Genomic DNA, 17,083 nt, shown 5'->3' with positions numbered 1-17,083 from the left:
TCTTGGACGTGCACAAACAGGAAGATCAAACACACAAAAAAACATATTGCTATTGAATGAACGTGTGCATCAGTTCAGCTGTGCATGCAAGGGAACAGCTGTCAAACGCAGTTAGCGACTCATTATTAAACCTCCAAATGCATCAATTATTTATCTCTGGGTCTGCAAAAGTGATTTATTGGTTCTAAAACGCAAACAGAAATAAGCTCTGTTATATTCAACTGGCTGATGTTGAGAAGCTGGGTTTGTTAAAGTAAGCGGCAGCTCCTGTTCTGGCTTTGGAGGACACCGGTGTTGAGAGAAGAAAAAAAAACCAGAAAGCCTAAAAAATATTTATTCGTCTGTGAGCCTATTCAGACTGATTGTGCTCAGGCTGCTGTAAAGCTTCCTTGTTCTCCAGGTGGCCAAGGCTGTCTCTCACTCCCTGAACAACTGCGTCAGCTGTCTGCCTGGACAGAAGGACGTGGACATGGCTCTCAAAAGCATCGGAGAGACTAGCAAAAAGCTGCTGATTGACACTGTGAGTTTGCCTTTTCTTCTTAACCCAGAGGTGAAAGATAATTATGGAGTTTCAACTTGTCCTCCTGTTTTCTTTTTCAGATCCCTCCAGCTTCCAAGTCTTTCCAGGAGGCCCAAAACGACCTGAACCAGACGGCCGCAGACCTGAACCAGTCAGCGGGTGAGGTGGTCCATGCCTCCAGAGGGCCTAGCAGCCAGCTGGCAGTAGCTTCTGGAAAGTTCAGCCAAGACTTTGATGAGTTCCTGGATGCTGGCATAGAGATGGCCGGCCACACTCAGGTCAGTGGTGTTGTTATGAGCTCAGTTCAAATGCACAGAGTCTGTCATGACATTTTGCTTGTGTCCTTTTAGAAAAAAGATGATCAGGTGGAGGTCATCGGTAGCCTGAAGAACATCTCCATGGCCTCCAGCAAGTTGCTGCTGGCAGCTAAGAGCCTATCTGTTGACCCAGCAGCAGCCAATGCCAAGAACTTGCTGGCTGCTGCTGCTAGGTATAGTTATTAAATAATATGAGAAAATGATGAGGCAGAATAAAATACATATTTTATTTAGTGTTTCATGAGTCTAATTATGAAGCAAGTAATCAGTTATTTCAACCAATGAAGCTTCATAAAGAGTATTGTGGATTCTCCTCTATTCCTTGTTTCAGGGCTGTGACTGACAGCATCAACCAGCTCATCACCCTGTGCACGCAGCAGGCTCCAGGCCAGAAGGAGTGTGACAACGCGTTGAGAGAGCTGGAGGTGACCAGACCTGACTGTCAGAAATGAGGATAATTATTGGGGATCATGACTGAAAAAGCCTTGAGCGGAGGCCAATGGAATCCCTAAGCTACAGTTCAAAATAACCCCGACTTTCCTGCTCTCATCTTTGCAGGCTGTCAGAGGAATGTTGCACAACCCCAACGAGCCAGTCAGTGACCTCTCCTACTTTGACTGCATCGAGAGCGTGATGGGGAACTCGAAGGTAGGCCCTCAGAGATACAGCTGAAACCAGATACCGAGACAAGCCACCTTTCATCCTGGGCATCCACTCCTCTCCGTCCAGGTCCTGGGAGAATCCATGGCAGGGATCTCCATGAACTGTAAGAACGGAGACGTGGCTGTGTTCGGAGACTGTGTGGCATCTGCTTCCAGAGCCTTGTGTGGCCTCACTGAAGCTGCAGGACAGGTAAGATGCTCAAACAGCACAAGTGCTTCTTGCCTACTGCTTGTTTTTGTTGATGGCAGTATTTTGTCCTCACAGGCAGCCTACCTGGTTGGTGTGTCAGATCCCAACAGTCAGGCAGGACATCAGGGGTTGGTGGATCCAGTCCAATTTGCCAAAGCCAACCAGGCAATCCATATGGCCTGTCAGAATCTTGTAGACCCAGAGAGCAGTCCCTCCCAGGTACACAAACCCTCGCTGTGACTATAAAGCATAAAAGTATACCTATGAAGGTCTGCTCTGGTTTTGGGACTACAGAACAAATCTTGCTCAGGGCCACCAAAATCCTAGTGCCAGCCCTGAAAAGAGGATATCAACACATTATTCTAACACTTTAGTAGAAGTGATTTCTCATATCATGATATCAGAGCATGTTTAACTGCGTCCAACCTACTAATAAGTTGGTGAATCTCACACACTTTGTGTGGCCCAGGTTCTCTCTGCAGCCACCATTGTTGCTAAGCACACCTCCGCTCTCTGCAACGCCTGTCGTCTGGCATCGTCCAAGACAACCAACCCAGCTGCCAAGAGACATTTTGTCCAGTCGGCCAAGGAAGTAGCCAACAGCACGGCCAACCTGGTCAAAACCATCAAGGTAGAATGACCTGACCACCAACCAAATTTACATGTGGTTATGGTGATTGTGAGCTCTGTGGACTTGAGTTTTCCATTATATATCACAGTCTGTCTCTGTCCTTTACCAGGCTTTAGATGGAGATTTCTCTGATGAAAACAGGAACAGCTGTGGTGTCGCCACAGCGCCGCTAATTGAAGCTGTTGAAAATTTGACTATATTTGCCTCCAACCCGGAGTTTGCCAGCGTCCCTGCTCAAATCAGCCGTGAGGTACAACCACGCGAGCCTCTGCGGAACAAGTGGACACCGTCCAGATTCCGGTCTTATTCATGTCCTTGTCTGTTTTAGGGTGCTGCAGCGCAGGAACCCATCCTCCAGTCTTCCTGCTCCATGCTCGACAGTTCCTCCCACCTGCTGAAGACAGCACGCTCGCTGGTCATAAACCCCAAAGACCCGCCGACATGGTCGGTTCTTGCCGGTCATTCTCGCACCGTGTCTGACTCCATCAAGAGCCTGATCACAGCTATCCGGTCAGTGAACTAAAAGAGAAGGATACAAACAAAATAACGAAAAAAACGTTTTTGTTTTGTTGCTTTTTAGTTGGGGAATTTTACTGCTCATACAAGAGAAGTTACTACAAAATATCTCAGCTGACCCACAGGCATCTCTCCACTCTTTTAAATTCTGTATCACACATACCGGTAGTTGTGTTTTTACACATATATTTTTCAGTCTTTCTGATTCACACCTGATTCACACACAGTTCACTAAGGAGGAGAAATTGTGTCAATTGGAAGTTTTAATTCCATCTGCAGTTGTGTAACACCTGAAAGAAGAGTGTAGTGTCAGTGTGGAGATACAAATTCAGAAACAATGATTGTTCTTCATCCTCATCTGTTCTTTATCACATTTATTGAGCACAACTGATGCTCACAAGAACCCAAGAATCCTGTAGTCAGATCTGCTGCATTTTAATGCTCCTGCTCAGATGGTGTTATAATGCTGTTAGTTACACATAGGAGAAAGTGGTGCACCATGGTGCTTGGCCATAAATGTTGACGTTAGCTTTTTGTGGTGCTGCTGGAGGTCAGCTTTCAGCAGATGTGATCTGATATCTGACCCACCATCGCCACCCTAGACTCAGCCACCACCACCCCCACCACCCTAGACTGAGCCACCACCCCCCCTAGACTGAGCCACCAAGACCATCACCACCCTAGACTGAGCACTACTACAACCCTTGACTGAGCCACGACCACTAGCACCACCCTCGACTGACCCACCACCATCCTAGACTCAGCGACCATCACCACCCTAGACTGAGCCCCCACCACCCTAGACTGAGCCACCATCACCACCCTAGACTGAGCTACCACCTCTCTTTCTCTCTATGACATCATCCCTGAACTTTTCTTCCCCCCCCCTGCCGCTCAGTGACAAGGCTCCGGGCCAGCGCGAGTGCGACTCATCCATCGATAAGATCAACAAAGGTATCCGGGACATCGAGCAGGCCTCTCTGGCAGCAGTCAGCCAGAACTTACCCAGCAGGGATGACATATCACTGGAGGTAAAGGGCCATCAGAAAATGACGTGTGGTTTTTTTTCCAGGCAACCAGTTGTTGCTCCTGTTTCAATTTCGGTTTTCCTTCTTTGGTTGTTTATATCTCTCCTTCACTTTGGCCTTCTCTGGTGGATTCTGTCAGTTCTAATTTGTTTTTCTTCTTTCTTGTACTTACAAAGCTTTTTTGGATGCACTTGATGGTAGAAATAACAGTGCTGTTTCTCTTTTGAGGCGCTACAAGAGCAGCTCACATCCACCGTGCAAGAAATTGGCCATTTAATCGACCCCGTTTCCACTGCTGCCAGAGGCGAAGCTTCCCAACTAGGACATAAGGTAAATGGGGCAGAGAGTTAATTACTCGACTTTAAAGCTGGAGATTAATGGCGCAACAAAGTAATGTTTGCCGTAATACACGCTCTTTCTAGCATTTCAACTGAGCCATTTGGACAACGTTGATATTCTTTTGAGAGCCAAGTATCGCCAAGTTTCACTGAATGTCCCGACCCTTTTCAACAGGTGACCCAGCTGGCGGGTTACTTTGAACCGCTGATCAAGGCCTCTGTGGGGGTGGCATCCAAGCTGAAGGACCACCAGCAGCAGATGACATTCCTGGACCAGACCAAGACTATGGCTGAGTCGGCTCTTCAGATGCTCTACGCTGCCAAGGAGGGAGGCGGAAACCTGAAGGTAGAAGAGCTGCTCTGCTGCCCTGTTCCACGTTGGAGGTGATCTGCTAATTCTAAATGTGCTGTGGTCACATGCAGGCGTCACATACCCACGATGCAATAGCAGAGGCAGCCATGCTCATGAAGGAGGCTGTTGATGATATCATGGTGACACTCAACGAAGCGGCTAGTGAAGTGGGAATGGTGGGAGGAATGGTGGACTCCATTACAGAGGCCATGGCCAAGGTCAGGAGGTGCACGGCAAAGTTCTAATTACATACACACACAATTCTTACTGGTTCGGGTAATCTCATAAAGAGCTGAGAAGACTCTGCTCCAGTCTGGGCTTATGAAACTTTTTGTTTGGTCATTGCACATTTTGTTGATGCTGCTGTTAAAATGTCATGAAAAAGCGACATGGCTACCTGGAGCTATGCTGCATAGTGTTCAGATGTAAAACAGCATTTATGCAGGCAGATGGCTTCTGTCCACACTTGCTAAAGACCTGAATCATCTTTCTGAAAATGTTCATTCATTTGATTTAGTCAAAGGACCAAGAGTCCTGTTAAGAGTCCTGTTTGTCTCTCATCAGCTGGATGAAGGATCACCGTCTGCACCGGAGGGCTCATTTGTGGATTACCAAACCAGCATGGTGAAACACTCAAAAGCCATTGCTGTGACTGCTCAGGAGATGGTAAACATTCAGAAGACTGTTGTTTAGGCTCTTGGATCTTTTTAGAGGAAATGCTTTAATATTCAGACATGAATCAGCTATTGATTCTATTTTGAGTTGGATCCATATGTGAGATGAAGACGTGTTTGCATTTGCGCTGAGGGTCCTTGTGCTGTTGCACCTCAGATTACCAAATCAGTGACGTGCCCGGATGAGCTGGGAGCTCTGGCGTCTCAAGTGACCGGAGACTACAGCCAGCTGGCGGTTCAGGGACAGCTAGCTGCTCACACTGCTGAGCCAGAGGAGGTGAGGATGTCCACAAAGACTTGGAGTGATGTGATGGTCTGTCCTATTCTTCCCTCTCAGCAGTGGCGGCTGGTACTGATGACATGTTCCAGTCATGTTTTCAGGTTTTTCCCATCAGTATTAATGTGATCTATCAGGAAATGTTTTAACCTTCACAAGCATTCTGATTTTAGCCACACATCAAAGCAATTTGACAATATTTGAGTTTTGCACCAATAGTCCATCTAGTTCAAAACCATGCTGACGCTTTAGATCTTAAGTGATGCTGGGAAACATCTGAGTAACCTACCTAAGGTTCGGTTAACTGCAGCAGCCTGCCATCTTATTCTTGATAGACAGATTTTAGTTTCTTTCTCTTTTTCACAAGAACAGTAACTCAGAACATTTCATCTGTACTGTCTATCTTCCAGATTGGTTTCCAGATTAAGACTCGGGTGCAGGACCTGGGACACGGCTGTATATTCCTCGTCCAGAAGGCTGGAGCTCTACAGATCACTCCCTCTGACAGCTTTACCAAACGGGAGCTCATAGATTGTGCCCGTGTTGTCACAGAGAAGGTATTATGAAGCTTTCCTGCTTCGGTTCCTCTAAACTCCTGCTGGGTTATTCTTGATTTGTGCAGTAAAGCTCCACCTCTCCCGAGTTTCAGAAGCAAAGCTCTTGTTATGGTAGCAATAGCATAAGAGGGTTTTTAGCTGTATTTTTTTATCTTATCCTTTCTGAATTAGAACATTTAAAACCAAATTTTTAGCTCAAAACAGAACTTCAAATACCACCTGTGTAATTCAGTCCTTTGGTAAATACGGAGACAGGCAGGTCTAATATAGAGTCATCCAAGATTAATTAAATCAAACTTGACTAACTTGCAATGTTCCTAAGTCACCAGCCATCATGGAACAAAGCAGGTGGCAGCAAGGAGGCATGTGAAAATTAACTCTGTCACCTGGATGAATTGTATGTTGTCTGTCCCAGGTGTCCTTGGTGCTCTCTGCCCTCCATGCTGGCAACAAAGGCACCCAGGCTTGCATCACAGCAGCTAATGCAGTGTCTGGTATCATTGCCGATCTGGACACCACCATCATGTTTGCCTCCGCCGGCACACTCAATTCGGAGAATGAGGAGTCCTTTGCTGACCACAGGTGAGCGTCTGAAGCTGGGTGATGGGGAGTCCATGCAGACATCACCAGGCCCGCCAGTGCAGAAGAGACTGGAATCAAAGACAAAAATATCTGAAGTCAGAAAGTACAAAAAATATGCTCATGCTCTTAAATTTTGTCCCTGCTGATGTGCGATTGAAGAGACAGAAAAAAAGAAACTATTTTAAAAGTCTTTAATAATCTCATATAACCCTCTGGCTGATGTTCAACACAGCAACTCGCAATCATCAGAATTTGTTCAGATGACCTGACCCAAATTCTATCAAATCAAAGCAGCCTCACATTTCTCAACAAGTCCCCAAATTTTACACTTTGGATTTTCAATTTTCTTTCCTGTAAAAGTTTGGGATTTTGTGTCATGATTAGATTATCTCAGTTTTTGCTTTTTCTGATAGCATCGCCGTGTCTTTTCTGAAACAGCTGTGATCTTTGTTCAGCAGCATTTTGGAGCTGAACATGTGACGGCAGTTTGCTCCTGGATGAACCAGCATGTTTTGGTTCATACCACTTCTCTAACATTCAAAAACATTCATTCCCGCATTTGGCTTCTTTCAAACTGAAAGAATTGAGTGAAGTCATCTCAGTGGCCGAAATTATTTCCGAAATAAAGAGATGTTCTTTCTCTAGGGAACCAGGTCACTACCTCTGACTCTGGTCACGCTGGCCCAAAACCTAAGGTATCAGCTGCAGCAAAAGAAGCTTTGACATGCTGCCCACCAAAAGTGATTTACCCGCATCGATTTAGACGGGTAAACCTGTGCTTCCAGCACTGAAGAACCCGAACCAAACCACTGACAAGAAAATCAAGAGTAAACTTTATAAAATGAAGATGATTTTCACTGTAGCCTGTCAAAGAAATCCGTCACGTTGCCAACTAGCATTCACACATTTACACTTTAGTTCTGCTGAAATCCTTGAAAGCAAATGAAACCTTTGTTTTCGTGCCTTCTCTTAGGGAGAATATTTTAAAGACAGCTAAATCTCTGGTTGAGGACACAAAGATGCTGGTGTCTGGTGCAGCTTCCAGTCAGGACAAGCTGTCTCAGGCTGCGCAATCTTCTGCCAAAACCATTACCCAGCTAACAGATGTGGTTAAACTGGGAGCTGCCAGCATCGGCTCCGACGACCCGGAAACACAGGTTAGCTGGGACCATTCTTCTGCTTCATATTTCTTTCAAATTGCACCTCTGTCCTCTCAAATATGGACGCTGAGCGGTAACCTTTCCGGTTAACTCTCCATCTGGGAGCAGCTGCGATAATTCTGTGCCTTTTTCTCTAGGTGGTTCTGATAAATGCTGTGAAGGATGTGGCAAAGGCTCTGGGTGAGCTCATTAGTGCCACCAAATGTGCTGCTGGCAAGGCAGCTGATGATCCATCGATGTACCAGCTGAAGAGCGCCGCCAAGGTGAGCCACACAAAAGGTTATTTACATGATACAGCATCCGACCACGTGTTAGATGTGCATCATTTAATCCAGCAGCAGCCAAACTGCTGTGAAATATCTCATCAGCCTGTTTATGGCTTGAACTGAGGACGTTGTCACTGTTAAGGATGACGGGAAGCTGGGATTAATATCGCTCAGCTAACATGCAGAGATAGCGGTTCATTATCACCTCCTGCTGTGATCTTTCTCAGCCCAATGTTTTGAGGATTTTAACACTGCTTACCCACATTCTATTCATAATAAGATGGAGGGAAAAATCTTGTAAATCAAGTTTTAGTTTAACTTCCTTCCCTGATACCTGTGAGGCTTCTTTGTGGATTATCTTTGAGTTGCTGTAGTGTAACCCTAAAGTTCTATCAGTGGAAATGATTTGCTAAGTGCACCTAGAATGAAAGATGTTTTGGCAGGAGACAGATGTGAGAAAGATGTATTTTTATCTGTTGTGTCATTCATCAGGTGATGGTGACCAATGTGACGTCGCTGCTGAAGACTGTGAAGGCTGTAGAAGATGAGGCCACTCGCGGCACCAGAGCCTTGGAGGCCACAATTGAGTGCATCAAACAGGAACTGGCGGTGAGGAAAGCAAGTGATGCTGAGAAACATTTCAAATAACAATAGAATTCTTTTTATTTTCCTCCCTCAGCTTTTCCAGTCCAAGGATCCACCTACCAAGACCACCACACCTGAGGAATTTATTCGCATGACAAAGGGCATAACCATAGCAACTGCTAAAGCAGTGGCTGCTGGGAACTCTGCACGACAGGAAGACATCATCCATACAGCCAACCTCAGCCGCAAAGCCATGTCAGACATGCTCAGCACCTGCAAGGTTCTTTTTCAACTTTACTGTGATGACAAAGGAAAAATCTTCATGTCGACATTATTTCAGGGAATTTTCGCTATTGAACCGGGTCTGTGTGTATTTTAGCAAGCGGCCTACCATCCGGATGTCAGCGAGGAGGTGAAGAACAGAGCACTGATGTTTGGGTCACAGTGTGCAACCGGATACATCGACCTGCTGGACCATGTTCTACTGGTGGGTTGACTGCAGCAAGGGACATCTCTTGCTTTCGATGTGCAATGAGTTTTAAAAAGCTTTAAATAGAAAAACACACTGTTAGATGCTGAAGGTACACACAGCAGGTAGACAAAGATTCCTTAAACTAATGTGGATATGCACCTCCTGGTTCAAATCTGGCAATGGCTGTGATCATAAGGATTGTTGTTGAGGATGTGCATATGTGATCCTGTAGGTTCTGCAGAAGCCCAGTGCAGAATTCAAGCAACAGCTGGCAGTTTGCTCCAAACAAGTGGCAGGCGCCGTGACCGAGCTCATCCAGACGGCCGAAGCCATGAAAGGTAGCTGTTTCAATCGTGAGCACCAGCAGCAGTCATGTTTTAAATATCTAAGGCTCCAATAATGTAATGATGATGAACTCATGGAGAAGGAGGCTCCAACTCCTGTAACCCTAAATTTTTAATTGCCAACAAACAAATAGATAAACAGTGCAATGCTTTAATTGATCTCATGGTAATGTTCCTGTCCTCCTTCTTTTGCTACAGACGGCGGTAAGTTAGCATCATTTTCAGCTGTTGAACACTCTTTTGAGTCCTAACAGGATTCATTTAATCTCACTTTGAAATCCAGCCGCTTGCTGTGTTGTCTAACGCAGACTCGGCTCCATCTGCCACCCCGCTTTACTCCGTATGCATCACATTCTAAAGAAATCACTCCATCTTTGGTGCAGTGAATGCTGCGTTGTGGCCTCCATCATCTATGCATGAGATGCTGTGTTTTTGTGTGTGAGATCAGCTGGTTTTGTTGGCATGACCCTGTGATGTGCTGCTCAGGAGGTACATTTTAATTTGGGCTCTTGTAAACATGCTTCAGGTTCAGAGTGGGTGGACCCGGAAGACCCAACTGTAATTGCAGAGACGGAGCTGCTCGGAGCTGCGGCATCCATAGAAGCGGCGGCTAAGAAGCTGGAACAGCTCAAACCCAGAGCCAAGCCAAAGGTCAGTGAGCCATTATCAGCTTTTTCAGCTCTTCATTGCCAAGGTTGGTGTGAAGATGAAGACATTACTGAAAAATAGTTGATGTGCATGTTATTGCAGTTCTGTTATTGCATTCTGATGTGCGCACACACATACACACAATTAAAATCACAGGTAGGTGATGACGGAGGTTTCTTGCCTTTTAACCCGTCGCTGACACCGACCCTCACCTGATCCGGCCAGAACTGTCTCAGTAGTCTCGTAATGCTCAATGTCTCTGTTCAAGTATATTCATTGATACTCGCAGGTTAGGTGCGTAGAGCTTAGTTTTACTTTAAACTCTTCCGGACTCTCGCCTGGTCCCACCAACATTACGTCACCTTTATAAAACACAAATGAATGAATTAACACACTCGGTATCAACTAATTTCTCATTTACAAAACTCATTCACGAACTGTAATTACAACACACAGAACAACAAGTTCTCGCGCCAAAGCCTTCCAGAGCACTCCAATACACTGTATATCACAATATCACAAACACAGAAATTAGCATTGCTGGCTAAATACTATGAAAATAAAAGGAGTCCAAAAAAATCAAAGCCAACACAACATAACTGCATAGAGGACAAAGTGGAGGTGAATGTTCAATAATATCCAGCTAAGGAGAGCCCATGATGAGAACTCCGACGTTGAATGCGCTGGTGGAAGCGTCTCGCAGTGTGTGGTTGGTGGCTGCACTGAGCCAGCACCATTTGCTGAATGAAAGAAAAGAAAAGTTTCATGTCGTTTTGAGATTGAAGAGGGTCCACCATTAACTCAAGCACTACACATACTTTTCTCTGCCTGTTGTTTGTGGTTAGGGTTCAGTTGAAATTCAAGCGATTGGTGCACTTCCTCCGCTACAGTTCAGCCCCTTCTGCTCCGTCTTGTGTTGTCCTTTCCTCTCCACATAAACCCATCAGATTTTCTTTCACCTTAAATTATGATCAGGCAATTGAGACAATAATCAAGAACCTCCCCACATCACCAGATACTTGTGGATATGTTCATTTTCATACTTCTAGCATATTTGTCTCAGATCATCCATCAGATTATGTGTCCCCGAGCTCCCAGTTAACTCCTCCCCTTCCTGCTTGCCTTCCCCAACCAACAGAGGCCTTCTCTGCAGGGCTCTGTCTGATATGTTTGATATATTAGGTTGTTATTCAGTCCCAACTATATATCAAACATATTCCTACAGTGTCCCGCTCTGTCTACAGAGTCAGTCTGTCTGTCTGTCTGCCTGTCTGCCTGTCTGCCTGCCTGCCTGCCTGCCTGCCTGCCTGCCTGTCTGTCTGTCTGTCTGTATGTCTGTCTGTCTGTCTGTCTGCACAGATTCCTGATAGATTACCTTTGTAACTGATTTGTGGAAGTATGTGTATGTGATCATTTATCTACATGATTAATCATCAGGTTTTTTGAGTTAAATCCCTGAAGGGGACTATTTTAGAAAAAATCCTCCTGTTTAACTGGTTGTTCTCTTTGGCCCTCAGCAGGCAGATGAGACGCTGAACTTTGAGGAGCAGATTTTGGAAGCCGCCAAGTCCATCGCTGCAGCCACCAGCGCTCTGGTCAAATCTGCCTCGGCTGCCCAGAGAGAGCTGGTGGCTCAGGGCAAAGTGGGTCTGATCTCTGCCAATGCTGAGGATGATGGACAGTGGTCCCAGGGACTCATCTCTGCTGTAAGTGTGCCATTTAAGACTTTATGACTTGCTTTTATATTTTATAAGGCAGAATTTTACGAAGAAACAATTTAAATTTTCCTCCAGGCACGCATGGTGGCAGCAGCAACCAGCAACCTGTGTGAGGCAGCTAACGCATCGGTGCAGGGCCACGCCAGTGAAGAGAAACTCATTTCTTCAGCTAAACAGGTGGCAGCCTCCACCGCTCAGCTGCTAGTAGCCTGCAAGGTGAAGGCTGACCAGGATTCTGAGGCCATGAGGAGACTACAGGTAAGGCACCATCCAACGCCAGAGCAACTGGAATTTTTTCTGTTCGGCATCTGTTAGGATGACGCTTTAACTAGACCTGCTGTCTTCTGCCAGATTGCCGGGAATGCAGTGAAGAAGGCATCAGACAACCTGGTTCGAGCAGCTCAGAATGCAGCGTTCAACAAAGCTGATGACGACAACATAGTGGTCAAGACGAAGTTTGTGGGTGGAATAGCACAGGTAAAAAGTCCCAGCAGGAATCTTCTGTCCAATAAGAACCAAGACATTAGCAGGAACAGTCACAGGAAATTTAGCATATTTCCAAATAGATTAAGCATGAAAAGAGTTTCAGGGATCATATTTATGTGCCTAATTCTCAATGAGTGAGGTAAATGCACAGGATTGTCAAATAATGATGAAATGACCCAGACACCAGGTTATAGTATTACCAACCTAATATTTTTGGATTCACGTGTAACAAAAATCCATTTTGTTCCTCAGCAGCAACCGTCAGCCATCTGACATTCTTGTAAAGAAAAAGAGGACATGCTTGGAATCTTGAAATAAAAACTATTTTTTAACCTGTCCAGATTATTGCAGCCCAGGAGGAGATGCTGAGGAAGGAGCGGGAACTGGAAGAGGCCAGAAAGAAGCTGGCTCAGATCAGACAGCAACAGTACAAGTTTCTGCCCAGCGAACTGCGAGAGGACAATGACTAGACACACACACAGAGGCTGGCCACTGCTGCAGTACAAAGGGCAGACCTTTGTTGGTGTGGGTCTCTGTTTCCACATGGACATTTAGTTACAGTTACAAACACCACTCTGTGAACCCAACTACCTTCTGCAAAGAGTAGCAAAGTTGGTGATGATTCGACAGCAGAGCTGATCTTTCTCTTGCACATATTAGAACGTGACACACTTCAGACGAACCAAACAGCTAATGTTTAAGGCTAGAGTTACGTTTACTTTCTTTGACAAATGCAACTCTAGTGCACAACCTTTTAAACCGCAGACTTGATTGTATTGGCCTTGGTGTGACACAGCCTTTGAACGTCAGCTCCTCGGGCCACTTTCGCTCACTGCTCTGAAGAATGTTGGCCGTTCCGCTCTAGTTTAGTCCCCTGGGGTCTGTGTGTATCTCCCATTGTGTTTGAGTGGTCTTGGACACTAACATGAAGGCAGATTTGACTGGTTTTTTGGATGGCTGTAGACAGTCAAACAGTCAGTTTCATTCTTTCAAAAAAAATTTAATGCAGATGTCGATGGGCTTCACTTCTTTTCCATTTTTGGTCCCTTCTTGTAAATGTAGGCGTCGTCACATGCACCGTGTTTCCATATTACTCCCACTATCTATGTAGGCTATATTTATTAGTCACATGTGTCTTTCTGGAAGGTGAAACCATTTTAACCCAGTGAAATCTCAGTATAACTGCAGTTTAGTCAAAATGCGATAAGAGGGATGATGCATTAGGGGGCAGCGTTGGTTTCCTGAGTTGGTTTCTGCGGGTGAAAGGTAGAATACAGCAGATAATGTAGAGACAAACGGGGATTTGAGTGGCTGCACATGCTGATCAGTGGCTCCACTGTCGAGATGAATATTTGTAAATACCTCAGACCTCCAGAATCACTAAAGAGACTCAACACTGCGTCTCTGTGTCATCTGCAGCAGGTTTTTTCTCAGTCATTAGTCTTGTTTCAAAAGATTTGAGGGACTCTCTTCACCTCTGTGGTGGCAAAAAAGCAAAAAAGAAAGTTTATCAAATGAATTGTATGAAACAGAGGAGGTGTGACTGCAGAATGCATTGCTGTGCCTGAGCTGAACAGCTGACTTCCTCCATCAGACGACTGTTCTCATTTGATTGTGAAGTTTGGTTCTACAGGCATGTTTGGTGTCTCGTGCTGTGAACATGCATGTCTGTTAATGACCCACCTGTTCCAACCCCTGTTACCGATAGCCTTAGTGTAAAATCATTTTGTCTTTTTTTTTAACAGTTGGGTGTGAATCCAGTGGTATTTGGGGATTTGGCATCCGCTGCTCATCCGTCACGTCTGTAGTGTTATTATTAGTGCCTTAGTCTGTAGCAGTGTTTCACACCGTCGGTCACCACGAAGGCCTCCAGAAGCAAGTTTAAGGGGGAAGAAGGTTCATTTAGTCGGGCTTTTGTTAACTCATTAAGTGCTGAACCTGCTATCCTTTTTTTGCCACGTGATAGGCCTTTATGGGAGGGCAGACTCAAAAATGTATCCAATGATATATGTAAGTACATGAAGGCATTTTTCTACTGTGTCCTAGGTCATGTTCCACAGTTCTGTATCACAACATACCCTAGGTTTGACCCTTCTGTGGCTTTAACTACACAGTGGGCTTTTGTTTTTTGTGCTTTTAAGCCTTTAAGATTAAGAAATAGGATTGGAAAATTTGTGTCACCATGATGATTGATGTGACACATTTGTGGTGTGTGAAGTCAAATATGTACTGTATGTTTTCTCCTTTAACACAGAAAAATAAGTGTGATTAAAAAAAGAAATGTGATAAGTGTAGGACATAAAAGATATTTATCTGGCCTCAATGAAATTATTTTTTGTATTCACTGAACATAAAGCATTACAGTGTAAAGTACCACTGATTTGTTTGTGTCTTTGGAACTGACAGATGTTTTTCAAATACTGAAACATGAAACCACATTTACAAAATGGGATCAACTCTTAAAGTACAAAACTACATTAAATACCTGCAAACATTTTGCAGACTGCTGTTGGCACAAATTCACCATAAACACAAAAGACTGATCCTTCAGAAACAGTTTGTATTTTATATCAGTACTCTAAAAAAAGTTCAATTTTCCATCCTCATTCCAATCACCACTCGATGCTGCAGAATGAAACAAATATTTATTTGAATGAAGCACCTTTATCAACACCTCCAGCCTTCATTCGTTTGATGCTTCAGTCTTTGCACATTTGGATTTGGAGACATTCTGATTTTCTTCTCTGCATATCCTGTCCAGCTCTTGTCAGCTTTGGTGGGACCATGTACATATGTGGAGACATTTTGGGGTCTTTCCCAAGATGTTTGATTTGAGTCAGTTCTCTGGCTGATCCACAGGTGGACATTCACATTTCTGAACATTCATGCTTGTGAACATTCCAAACTGTCTCTCCTGTTGTCTTTGCTGCGTGCTTACAGTCCTGCCGGAAGATGATCTTTGGGTTCCAAGTCTTCTGGATCACGTTTTCTTTTCGTATTTTGCTCTAATTACGTGTTTGGTCAACCCTGACCAGTGTCCATCTCCCAGCTGCTGAAGAACCCCCCCCCCAAACACACACAGAGCATGTTGCTACCCCCACGTAGCCATCCTGTGGCATGAGACAGGTGAGCGGCAGAGCCTGGTTTCATACCTGCTGCTTAGAATTCAGGCCAAGAAAATTTAATATTGGTTCCAGCAGAGCATCTTGTTTCTGTGGTCATTCCTGGCACGGCTCAGCCAGAGTGCCCTCCAGGTTGGTCAGTTTATTTGAGCACTCATCTCTGAAAAGACTGCTCGATGTTCCGAATTTCTTCTGTTTGACAATGATGGAGGCCACTGAGCTCCTGGGAAGCTTCAGTGCAGCAGAAATCCATTTGTAGTCAGATCTCTGCTTCAACGCAATCGCTTCAAGAAGCCGAACTGGAAGCCGTTTTTTGGCACATGGCTTGATTAATATACAATTCAATTATGAAAACTCGTGTCTAGATGAATTTAAACCAGGTGTAGAAGCATCTGTAAAATAATCCAGAGAAGCAGAAGTTAAAGTGTCAAACCAAAGGTTCTGAATATTTATGGAAATGCACTTTTTTAAATCATTCTGGGGTGTTAAGTGGAGCCTGATCAGAGATTATTACTTTTTTTTAATTTTAGCCATAAAAGGCCATTTTAGACCATTAAAGGTGACAAAGTTAAAGGGTCGGGTCCATCGGAGCCCTGCCGTGATGCTTTCAGCAGTGAACATATGTGCTGGACTCACAATCTACAATTTACTGTTAGGCTAAAGGTAGACCACGTGACCGCTGTCCTCTGCTTACACCAACAATAGCACCGATAGCTTTGCTGATGTAATCCACAATTCTTTGTCAATTCAACTGATAAATTAAAGTTTTACTTCAGATTAAAACGACTCAAAAATCTGTCATTCTTAAACTTACATTAAAGGAAAGAAACGCTACGAGTGCACACCTGCTGAGTACGTGATGGTGTGTATCCATCCAGTCCTCTCGGCAGCAGGAGGTTCTACGGCCCGTCAGTGTCAGGACAAGTTGGTATTTCCGAGTCAGCGTAGAGCTAAAGCTATATTCGGTCGCTCCAATGAACCAAGACCTGTGCTAAATTTGTCTGGCACTAAAATTTGAGGTGGTCATGTCAGTCCCAGCTGCTCCCAGGACAGTTTTCAAACTTCAGTTTTTCATTAACACCATTATTTTAGATTTTGGTTGCATTTTTTACATGACATAAACCTGAAACAGTGAAATATTTTTTATGATACCTGGTAACACAGGACCTGACCTGGTAACACAGGAAGGGATTATTGGCTAAAAGTGAAGACTCTTAACTTAATATCAACAAGCAGCTGTTGATACTTTGGTGCTATAAATCCAAAGTGTGAAGGCAGGTTTAGTTTCTCATCACTGCAGATTCAGTAAACAGACAGATGTCACTCAGCTTGCCGACACCTTGTTCCCCAAACTGGAAAATTAAAAAATACTCAGACTAGTGTGTGATGTGAGCTGGTGAAGGTCTGAGGTTGGACTCGATAAAAGCAGTAAAAGATTTCAAAGTTATCACAGTAGGTTTAAGTTACTAAAGAGGAGGTGGGAAATTCCAGTTTAAGACATTAAGAATCATCACTGCACTCCCGTTTCACTGATTACCACAAACATGTCCACACAGCACAATCAAGCTTTGATGATAACAAAGTAGTTACAACCAAAATTGTGGGCTCTAATTTTTTTAAAAACATTATCTGACTTGA

At 44.5% G+C, this 17,083-nt stretch overlaps 1 protein-coding gene and 1 long non-coding RNA gene across 7 annotated transcripts in view; one reads left to right on the top strand and one right to left on the bottom strand.

The window, feature by feature from the left end:
• The window catches only part of tln2a (talin 2a), a 47,414-nt gene extending 32,720 nt beyond the window's left edge, over positions 1 to 14,694 (top strand). For 3 of the 6 annotated variants that reach the window (XM_029845892.1, XM_029845894.1, XM_029845893.1), the window contains 30 exons: positions 401 to 520; positions 601 to 798; positions 871 to 1,010; positions 1,169 to 1,262; positions 1,396 to 1,485; positions 1,567 to 1,689; positions 1,765 to 1,908; positions 2,159 to 2,320; positions 2,430 to 2,570; positions 2,649 to 2,830; positions 3,735 to 3,867; positions 4,093 to 4,194; positions 4,378 to 4,548; positions 4,626 to 4,772; positions 5,119 to 5,220; positions 5,386 to 5,505; positions 5,916 to 6,062; positions 6,478 to 6,644; positions 7,618 to 7,801; positions 7,942 to 8,067; positions 8,563 to 8,679; positions 8,750 to 8,935; positions 9,035 to 9,142; positions 9,360 to 9,465; positions 9,670 to 9,675; positions 9,998 to 10,122; positions 11,637 to 11,825; positions 11,913 to 12,095; positions 12,189 to 12,314; positions 12,665 to 14,694. In XM_029845892.1, coding sequence (XP_029701752.1) covers positions 401 to 520; positions 601 to 798; positions 871 to 1,010; positions 1,169 to 1,262; positions 1,396 to 1,485; positions 1,567 to 1,689; positions 1,765 to 1,908; positions 2,159 to 2,320; positions 2,430 to 2,570; positions 2,649 to 2,830; positions 3,735 to 3,867; positions 4,093 to 4,194; positions 4,378 to 4,548; positions 4,626 to 4,772; positions 5,119 to 5,220; positions 5,386 to 5,505; positions 5,916 to 6,062; positions 6,478 to 6,644; positions 7,618 to 7,801; positions 7,942 to 8,067; positions 8,563 to 8,679; positions 8,750 to 8,935; positions 9,035 to 9,142; positions 9,360 to 9,465; positions 9,670 to 9,675; positions 9,998 to 10,122; positions 11,637 to 11,825; positions 11,913 to 12,095; positions 12,189 to 12,314; positions 12,665 to 12,793 — 4,068 coding nt within the window. In that variant the 3' untranslated portion in view covers positions 12,794 to 14,694. Of the gene's footprint in view, positions 1 to 400; positions 521 to 600; positions 799 to 870; positions 1,011 to 1,168; positions 1,263 to 1,395; positions 1,486 to 1,566; positions 1,690 to 1,764; positions 1,909 to 2,158; positions 2,321 to 2,429; positions 2,571 to 2,648; positions 2,831 to 3,734; positions 3,868 to 4,092; positions 4,195 to 4,377; positions 4,549 to 4,625; positions 4,773 to 5,118; positions 5,221 to 5,385; positions 5,506 to 5,915; positions 6,063 to 6,477; positions 6,645 to 7,289; positions 7,340 to 7,617; positions 7,802 to 7,941; positions 8,068 to 8,562; positions 8,680 to 8,749; positions 8,936 to 9,034; positions 9,143 to 9,359; positions 9,466 to 9,669; positions 9,676 to 9,997; positions 10,123 to 11,636; positions 11,826 to 11,912; positions 12,096 to 12,188; positions 12,315 to 12,664 lie in introns of those variants that run through there. The other 3 variants (XM_029845895.1, XM_003969509.3, XM_029845896.1) reach the window with 3 other exon arrangements.
• Positions 14,695 to 14,866: 172 nt separating this feature from the next.
• Positions 14,867 to 16,412, bottom strand: LOC115251945 (uncharacterized). The gene is made up of 2 exons (XR_003890427.1): positions 16,291 to 16,412; positions 14,867 to 15,837 (listed from the first exon to the last, which is right to left on the bottom strand). It is a non-coding gene; the product is annotated as an uncharacterized lncRNA (long non-coding RNA).
• Between the last annotated feature and the right edge of the window lie 671 nt (positions 16,413 to 17,083).

The sequence above is a fragment of the Takifugu rubripes genome, chromosome 13, assembly GCF_901000725.2.
Source record: "Takifugu rubripes chromosome 13, fTakRub1.2, whole genome shotgun sequence".
In the NCBI taxonomy this organism is placed as follows: Eukaryota; Metazoa; Chordata; class Actinopteri; order Tetraodontiformes; family Tetraodontidae; genus Takifugu; species Takifugu rubripes.
The sequence above is the reverse complement of the archived record's forward strand: the minus strand, read 5'-3'. Positions and strand labels throughout refer to the sequence as shown.